The sequence below is a fragment of the Parasteatoda tepidariorum genome, chromosome 1 (assembly GCF_043381705.1).
Source record: "Parasteatoda tepidariorum isolate YZ-2023 chromosome 1, CAS_Ptep_4.0, whole genome shotgun sequence".
In the NCBI taxonomy this organism is placed as follows: domain Eukaryota; kingdom Metazoa; phylum Arthropoda; class Arachnida; order Araneae; family Theridiidae; genus Parasteatoda; species Parasteatoda tepidariorum.
Genome location: NC_092204.1, coordinates 71,658,773 through 71,668,562, shown reverse-complemented (window position 1 = coordinate 71,668,562; position 9,790 = coordinate 71,658,773). Strand labels below are relative to the sequence as shown.

Genomic DNA, 9,790 nt, shown 5'->3' with positions numbered 1-9,790 from the left:
CCAAAAGATTCGAAAAATTGGGGTGGATATTTGCAACCTACAGTCAGTGACATGAGAATCAGTAAAAAAATGGTCAATATAGAAAGAAAAAAAAAGTCACCTAAACCTTTGGCGCCCAAAAAGTAAATTGATGTGTGACGAATTCTTTCAAAAGAAAAAAAAAGCATTGGATGGAGTTAAAAATAAAAGCTGAAGATGTTCCAGTGACACTGACAGAAGACTTCTTTTTACTGACTGAACCATTGTTGTGGTGGGAAAAAAAGTGCACCACAATCATTACAGCAGCATCACATAACCCTTCCCTATGCAACGTATTGTTCAATGCAGGTGTAAAGGGATGAAGCTGGCACAAAAAAACTGTTGCGGAATGTTAAAGGGGTTGGCAATGGTCATCAATCGGTAGATACCTCATTGGTCACTGATAGTCCTACTGTGAAGAGAAAAAAAAATTCAATGACTTTCCCCTCTGCTTTTTGTAGTAATAAAATAGGAAAAGTAATGAGTCAAATACAATTGATCTTTTTCTGGTATCATTGAAAATCACTTGTGACTCTAACGCAACGCCCCTTGCACAGACTAGAAACTTTGGTTTCTCTAAAAAGAATGTACTGTACGTTATACGTAGGTCATTAGAAGTAAAGTGGATCTATTCCCAGATCCATTATTATCATTTCAAATTGTAATAAAATTTGGTACATTGATAACTAGATTTTATCAAAATAAGCGATGCAAAGTTTCAGAGCTATTTCCCAGTTGGGAGAAGTAATTATGAAACCGGCTGTGCTCGATCAAATTATGATAAGAAATAAGGAAAATGTTGCTTTTAGTAACTGACATTGACTTTATGGCGTTGAGAATTATAATTAGATTAAGACCTATTTTATCTTTGCCTTAAAATATTTGTCCCATAAACGCACGTGTAGTGTTTAAAAAAAACATGATGAAGTCCTAAAGAATGAACCCGTATAAAATTCGTGAACTAAGGTGACAAAAAACAGGAACAGTTGACTGAAGTTATGGTTTTAGCTAATACATATTTATAAACCCGAAAAAGAAAATTAATTTAAGGAGAAAAAAAACATTTCCGTTAAGATTTCCGCTATTTTTAAATTAATTTCAAGCAAAAGAAATAATTTATAACATTTTTTTTAAAATTAAAGTTAATCTTGTTTTGCTTTAAAATTCACATCAAAAAATAATAAATAAAAATTTTAGCATTTCCCTAGTTTAATTCAATAGTTTCCTAATAACACTTCCTGTAATTTTTGAATCACGTTAAATTTTTTTTTTTCTTTATTTGCATGGTTTTGAATAATTTCTCTTGATTTGTTTTTTTTTTCGTTCCTTTGTTTGGCCTTTTTCTGTGACTTTCTTTTCTCTGCATTGAAATTCGAAAATTTTAACCCTAGAAATGAGCAACATTCGAAATTTCAACGAAATGCTCCCGTGAAGTTCTCTTCTTGTGTGGCTATATAAATGTGGGTGGCTTGTGTGACTTCCCGTACTCTCTCTTTGTGTGGCTATATAAATAAATAAATAAAACCCTTATGAAATCTGTGGAGTGAGAAATTTGTTGAAATCGTTTCTCATTTCACTAGTTAACCCGCGTGAAATTGTGATTACTAGTCCAAGTGTGACTATACGTAGTAGTACAAATTTTATATCTATCTTGTACTATTATTTCCACATGTATATTACATGTACGTGCAAGTGAGGCGTGGTAGCTCCGGCGATAGAGAGCACGTCACCCAATGAGGTGGCTTGGGTTCGAACCCCAGTGATGGCTGGTAGGTACGAATTCCGGACCTGGCTCGCAACGGACACCAACATGAAATAGTGATCTTCAAGTGACGTAATTCTCAGTGGTAGACGGATTATGGATTAGAGTACTCTTGCAGTCGGGTTAACCGTGGGATGTTTTCGTGGTTTTTCTTTCCATGTAACGCAAATGTTGGTTAGTTCCATCAAACAACCCTCCACGAAGGCAATTCGGTGTGATTCGGTAGCTTTTATAGTGTGATTGAGGAAGTGTTTATTTACTATAACTTTTAATCTGTCATGACAAAATATATACAATATATATTTGTTATCTAGTCGAAGCAGCAACAAAACCGAAATATTTTTACCATTCTAGTGCTTTAAAAATATTGATTTTGATAAAATTTTCTTTTTTTTTTAATTCTTAGGGATTAAAATTTTTTTTTCTTTCGTTAATTTTAATTTTCGGGTAAGGATTTTTTATTTTTCAGATTTTTTTGTTCATTTTAATATTTCTTTATATCAGAAAATTCTTAAAAGTTTTAATAACTTTACTGTTTTAGAATCTGTTTCAGAAAATAAACATATAAATAAGGATAGACATATTTTTCTTTTCTTCTTTATTTTGTTATTTTAGCCATATTTTTTCCGTTTCAAACTTTAACTCAAACAAAATGTAACTCAAAATGCGTAAAAAAAGCTTTATATAAATAAGATTAAATTTGAGGAAGATATTTACTTTTATTTGTTCTAAATACATTCTAACAATAATGATAATAATAAATATATTTTGGGCGATAAAAAGATCTCGCTTTTTTTTCTTCCAAATTTTCTCTGTACATTGGGCCATGACGGTTTCAGATAGAATACAAAAAATATTTCAACCCTTTCCTTACAGAAATAACCATCCATCCTTTTACTTTTTTAACAAGACATGACAAAATTCTGGAACAAAAACTAATATACAAAAGAGCTTTTGACATTTATGATCTATATACCTGACAATATAACCCTCTCGCAGCTGTGTGGCACCTTTTTAGCAAAAAAATTCTTATAGATGGGGAAAAAAAGCATCTTCAACTAATCGTCTCCAACCTGCTACTTGGGGAGGAGAAAGATTTTCAGAAGTCATTAGGAAACAAAATTCGGGGGCTTCCGTTTTTTGTGGTCTTGTCAACAGAAGGCGGGTCACGTGTCAAAATTTTTTCTACATGAGCTATCCCTTTATGATGCGGTGTATAATTATGATTTTTTAGCTACCATATTTTGCTTTCAGTGACAATGTGGGCTATACCTTCTCACGGTTTTTTAAATATTGATAAATGATTTCAAATTCTTAAATATGGGTTTGATTATCATTATTGTAGAGATTATTTGTCAAATGTCGATCACAAATAATTGTGGCTATAATCAATACAAGGATTTTATACAGACTTTTAGCTTGAAATTTAGATTGTCGAGAAAATAATTGTGCTAGTTGTGTTGAAAGTTTTTTTTGTTAATATTTGTACATTATGCACATTTAATTTTACATACTTCTATATCAATTATTTATCAATTACTTCTATATCAATTCTACTTCTGTATCATACTTCTATATCAATTATACTTCTATATCAATTATTAATTTTACATACTTCTATGTCACGCAATGCATTTTTACGAAAAAATCTAAAGTGAGTTGCCTCTAATATTCGAGAATTTCAGTATATCGCACACATGTCATTTTATATACTTCAATATATATGTACAATAATGCATTTTTACAAAAATATTTAAAGTGAGTTGCCTTTGTTAATTTTAGTGTATCTTAGGCATTTAACTTTACATAATATTTGTCCAACAATGCATTTTTACATAAATTTCTAAAGAGAGTTGCCTTTGACAACATTAGAATATCGCTCACATTCAAACTTATATTCTATAATATATTTTTCCAACAATACCTTTTTACACAAATATCGTAAGTGAATTGTTACCAAATTCCAAAAATTAACTTCATTAACTTTTGATCTAAAATTGGGATTATACTTCTTTCAGGTATCCTTTTTTTAATGTAAAGCCCTAGTATATAATATTTATTCATATTTAATATTGAAAAATTGTATTGCATTGAATTCTCATAATTTGCATTTCATACTAGCCGTACAGCTAGAAGTTATCAATTAATACACCGAAAAACATTTAGAGAAATTGTAAACTAATACAAATTTAAAAAATTTTCCCATTCCATTTAAATAGTTATTTCACATTTTTTTAGACGATTACATATGGTTCTTTAAGCAGGAAGAGATAGAGAGATTTAGAAAGGGCGCCACCAATAAAAAAAAAAATTTGGGGAAGAAGTTTGTACAGCAGCAACATAACATCAAGACGTTAAACAAGTCTATTTTATTAAGAGTGTAAGGATATATTTAATTCAATTTGAGGCCACTTGAATGATTTCTGAGTATTTACTCCAAAATAATTTACGCGGAATAAGTGAATGAAAAAATATTGTAACCATATACATAATCCGGTTACCCATTTGCGTAATAGGAAAGCACTTATATGTTTCGATCGCCGGTTTAAATTTTTAATAATGTTGATGAAAAGTATCTTATTACAGATTCGCAAAGAGTAATTTGTGCCGTGAGCGCATTTTGAAATTTTATATATCTGAAACAATCTTTTTAACAATTAAATTTAAATAGTATTCTAAAAATATCTACATAGATTAAAACTTCTTATCAATATCTATGCTTCTGTTTTGATTTTCATGTTCTATATTTCTCATTTTCGTTTGTATTGTCACATAATTACACGATCTTTTGTCAATGCATTCTTAAATGAGTTTGTTGTAAAATTTTCAAAGCGAATTATACTCAAATTAGCACTAGAGAGAAAAGCAGCAAAGCAGCCGTTGTCATGGAAACTGGGTTTCTCTTTGGCGCACGAGGTAAGAAAGAAAACAAAGAAACATATTGGCGTTAAAGAAAACAAAGCACTAAATTTTTCTTTTTTCACCATGGATCTAACTGAAATTCGAACAAAATACCGACCAAAACAAGATTTGTTTTAGAGCAGTGTTTCCCAACCTTTTTTGCGCCATGCCCCACCTAAGTCATTCTAAAATTCTTATGCCCCCCTATGTAACATATACATAATTTTTAATATTAAAAAATTGAATTGTTCACTTAAGAAACTTAAATGATAGGTTTTAGGATGAAATCACTAGGAAATTGTTAACGAAACACAGTAAGCAAATTTTCAAAACATATAATGAAAAACTAAAATTCAAATAGTTTTAATAAAGATTTTTCTATAATAATTTCATTAATATTTTAATTTAGTGAGATCCTTGCTGCACAGAGATTTTATGTTAGGTTCCAATTTGGTTAGCTTCAGTCTCAAGTATCCACGTTGTGTTATATCCAGACGATTTCTTTTTTTTTAGCAGTAAATCATTTGCAGCACTAAATCCAAATTCAGCTAAATAGGAAGATGGAAACGGTAGCAATAGTTTTCTTGCACATTTAGTTGAATTTGGGTATTTGATTTCTGTTTCCTCACAAAGCCATGCCATCATTCCCTTTATATTAAATAAAGTTTTAACTGACTTAACATTTTGCATTTCTGCGAGTTCTTCTTGATACTGCATATTTGATACATCAGACAAATCCACTAACTTTGGCTGCATCATCCATGTTGGAAAATCAATTTGTTTTAAATCATAGAATCTTTCTTTTAAATCGTTCGATAGAATTTTCAGATGATCGACAATAGCAAGTAAAGTGGTATTATTTACTTCACATTTTTGGAGCCAATGAAACTGTACTAAGTTTTTGTTGTTAATATATATCTGATATAACTCAATAAGGGTAATGAAACCAAATATCTTCACTTTTGCATCAACAAGAGTTTCCTTTGTTCCTTGAAGATGCTTATTTAATATATTTAGTTTTTCAAAGATATCGACTGAATAACTCACAAATGCTTTATCATCGATTGTTGACAGATACTTCATTTTAGGTTTGTCACTTAAAAAATCACTAAGAATATCAAACAGTTCCATAAATCTTTTCAAGCAGTTCCCTTTAGAGAGCCATCTTACTTCAGTGTGAAGTAAAAGTCTCACATGGTCTGCATTTTGTTCTTCACAAAATAGCTTGAAGAGAAGCTCACATTTGGCATTAGCTTTAATATCATTGATGCACTTTATTACTGAATGTAGTACTTCATTTAAAACAGGTAAGATCTTTCTAGCTATACCAAGTTTTCCCTATGAATAACACAATGCACGAGAATCATTTCTGGATTCTCATCTTTCTTCAATTTTAAGCAGCCATTTTTCTTAGGAGCACCATCTGCAGCACAAGATGTTATATATTTATTGGTATATTATTGACATCTATGTACTTTTTTACCTTATTATATATGTATATCGTTAGAGATAGTGGTGCTTTCTAATCTTTTACAGAAGAACATTTCTTCAGCAAAATGCCCTTTATCAATATATCTTACGTAAATTATCAATACTGTCACACTGTCTATCAAAGTTGATTCATCCATTTGCACTGAGAATTTTCTTGTTTCATCTTTTCAACATGCTGTTTTTTAATATCTTCACTCATTTCGTCTATTCTTCTGCTAACAGTATTGTTACTGATTGGCATAGCTTTTACAGCTTTGTCATCTTTTTCAAGAACCGTTTTAATAGATGCTGACATTGACGGTTTTTTTAAATTCTCTCCTGTAGTATGATTTTTTCCAGATTTAGCGATGAATAAAAAAATTTGATAACTAGCCTCAAGAATACGATTATGAATTGAAGTGTGAGCAGTAAATAGAGACTTTACTGTTGTCCTCTTTTCAAAATTTTTCTTTAAAGTTTTAAAGTCCACGTGGAGTCTGCTGCAGGGAGGTTAACTTGACGACGCCAAAAACCCAGTTGATATTTTGGTCTCGCCAAAAGAATTTATAATATTTATTGACTGCAATTATTTAAGAATTTGATTTTTTCTTTCAATTTTGGCACCGAAATCTAGCATTGCATTTAAATGGCCCGGAGCAAAAGGGTTAAACTCGTGTCGAGTCCATTTTCGAATTGCCCCCCTTAACAATCAAATTGCCCCCCAGTGGGGGGTGGGCCCCACGTTGGGAAACACTGTTTTAGAGCCTTTAGAAATAAGCTGATTTCTTATTATAATTTAAAAAAAAAAAAGATTTTCTTATTAGTATTTTTTTTACTAAGCGAAACAAATTTTAAATTAAACAAAACATCGCATTTAAAAAGTTAATAAATATATTTTTTCATTAAATCTAAATAAATAAAAAGTACTTAAATGCTCATAGATACTTTGCTTTAGATGCTTATTTTTCCATGAATTATTCTTATTCTTATTATTTTTTGTAATTTACCCACATTTGCGTTTTGTGAGGGATTGAAAAGACAACATAAGCATAAAATTGAACGTTATAATTGATCATGAAAAAGGCCATATGTATTCTTTATAATATTTACAGTTGTTGTTTTTTTTTAAATAATTTTTTTTTTAAGAAGTATTATTATAATAATAAAAGAAATTTTTTTTTATTCTGAAATATATCTGCTTCTATGAAACAAAAGAACTTTAGTTAAAAAAACAATTCTCACAAACAGTATACATGTGGAGTTTTAATACCATCTACATGAATACTGCTTGTGTAATCAGCAGCCATATCACGCCCACTTAGACTCAATGCGAACTCTTTGATCTATCCAAGTGATGATCATATTGTTCATTTAATATTTTAATAGTTGACAGTTTCTTTTGCAATTTTTTTGCGGGGTCGCCCTGCTTGAAATTCAATTGAAAATTTATTATGAGGAGAAATTCTACTTGGGTGCTTTGGCGCATTTTTACAACAATAAAAAAATAATAATATTTTAAAATATCAAAACTTTCCTTTTCAGAATCTTTATGGGTGAAAGGAATCTTAAAATAAGAATACCCCCCCCCTTCTATAAATAGTTGGTCTCGAAAAAATATTTCAGATGGTGAAATGTTTAAACATTTTTTTTACATAAGAACGACATTTTCTCAATTTTTTTTAAATATTGTATTTTAAAAATAGTAATTAAAATATGACTTGCTTTGATTAATCTTTCTGTGTTTAAAAAATGTAAGGGTTCAAATTTTGTTTCTTCTGTGAAATTATTTCAAATCCTGTACATTTTATTACTGTAAATTACATTATTTTTAATCTTCTTTCATTAGCACAAAGGCACCAACAACTTAAATGCTTTTAATCAAGAAAGAAGCTTAGAAAAAAATATTGTTATAACCAGTGTAAAGCCTATTAATAAAAATATTTATTCTGCAGAAATTACCAGATTTCTAGGAAATTATAAGCAGTTTTTTCAAACTTCAAAAGTACTAGTTTCAAGAACAGCTTAAAAAACAAGGAATGTGTATAGTTTCAAGTTTTGAGAATGAAGTACCTGTGTTTGGAAAAACAATTATTATTTTGTAAAAGGGCTCCAAATTTTTATATGTGTGTAATCTTTTTAAATCTTGTTGTATTTTTTACAATCAACTGAAAAATGTTGTTGTTTCTAATGCCACTTGCCACACTAGCAAGCCTGCTTGGTGAAACCGAGCAAATTTAAGGCAGAGGGTGCATTTCTCGTTCTTAAGTGGCTCAATCTATGGCCAAGAATTCGTCTTCAACCATACACACGTCACAGCCCGTTTATAGAGTGGCCCGTTTATTCATACATCCACAGATCGTAATTTTGACCTGAATCAGAGAACAATCAATCTCCAATCCAGTACCCCCTGAGGTATTGATTTGTTATGGGAACATGGAGGACTTTGCGACTCGACAGATTTAACGTGCATCAGTCACCATTTATTACCCTGGGTAGTCTTCGGCCAGCGGGGTTCGAACTCACGAACTCTCGGACATGGGCCCAGCACCCTACCGACCAGGCTATCCCGGCCCCCTGAAAAATGTGATGTAGTTAAAGTAATAGCACCAGAAAAATCTTTAATAATGAATATATAATAATGAATATAATAATGATAAAAATATTGCTTTTTCTCAAATACTCACCGCCATTTACTAATTTGTTAAAAAATGATAGTAATTTTTTTCCAAACTGAGTGAAATTTTAATCTTTTTATCAAGTAGTAAATTATGTTCGTAAAAAAGTAATTTTGTTATATTGTAAATTATAATTCAGATGAGGCAGAGTATATCAAGAAATTTAGTATCTTGTTAAAATATTGAAAATTATTTTTAGATGATCCCAAATTTCAAAATTGCAAACATTGAGGCATATGCTAACGTAATTTTTATTTAAAATTACTGTAAATTGAAAATAAGTTTGAATTGAATGCACTCTCAACAAAACCATACAAAACATACTATCATACAACAAAACAAAAACATACTATCTATCATATTTTTGAGTGAATATTTTGTATTTTTTTTAATGAATGCAGTGGTATGTATAAAAAAGTATAATATATTTAAATTTTGAGATTTCGCATAAAAATTATTACATTCTGTCTATGTATACAAGCATCAAAGTGATTGTAAATTAATAAATTATGTTTGAATATGGATCTGGATTTTTCTTGTTAATATTTCCAAGTTATGTCATTATTTTTACATTTCTTAATTTACTTCAAATTTATTATTTCCATACACCAATGTAATTAATACTGAAATATTTTTTTAATTAGAGATTGGGGGTTGACCAATCCAATATTTGCCTACTCTTTTATATAAATTTTTATTTGTGACAGTAATATTTTCCTTTTTAAATAACAAAATAATTTCACAATACATAGTAATAAGAATTTGCTTCAGCCTAAAATTAAAACTCTCGTTAAAACATTAGTGGTACTAACTCTATAGCATCTGTTGGTTCTTTAATGAATGAAATATAAGAAAGAATTTTAATTTTACATATATCAACTTGAAGAAAGCAAAAATTTTTAAATGAAGGAAAATATTATATATATATATATATATATATATATATATATGTATTACATAGAAA

At 29.7% G+C, this 9,790-nt stretch overlaps 1 protein-coding gene across 1 annotated transcript; it reads right to left on the bottom strand.

Moving 5' to 3' along the window:
- Window positions 1-5,119: 5,119 nt before the first annotated feature.
- Window positions 5,120-7,458, bottom strand: LOC139426503 (protein FAM200C-like). Its single transcript, XM_071185669.1, has 2 exons — window positions 7,405-7,458; window positions 5,120-6,019 (listed from the first exon to the last, which is right to left on the bottom strand). The coding sequence occupies exons 1-2, from the start codon at window positions 7,456-7,458 to the stop codon at window positions 5,120-5,122; spliced, it is 954 nt and encodes a 317-aa protein (XP_071041770.1).
- Window positions 7,459-9,790: the final 2,332 nt, after the last annotated feature.

Excerpts from the sequence above, each read along its gene's own strand:
- LOC139426503 (XM_071185669.1), bottom strand. The coding sequence starts at position 7,458 with ATGGCTGCTGATTACACAAGCAGTATTCATGTAGATGGTATTAAAACT. Across the intron at positions 6,020-7,404 it reads ATGGTATTAAAACTCCACAT|GGAAAACTTGGTATAGCTAG; the intron begins GTATACTGTTTG and ends TGTTATTCATAG.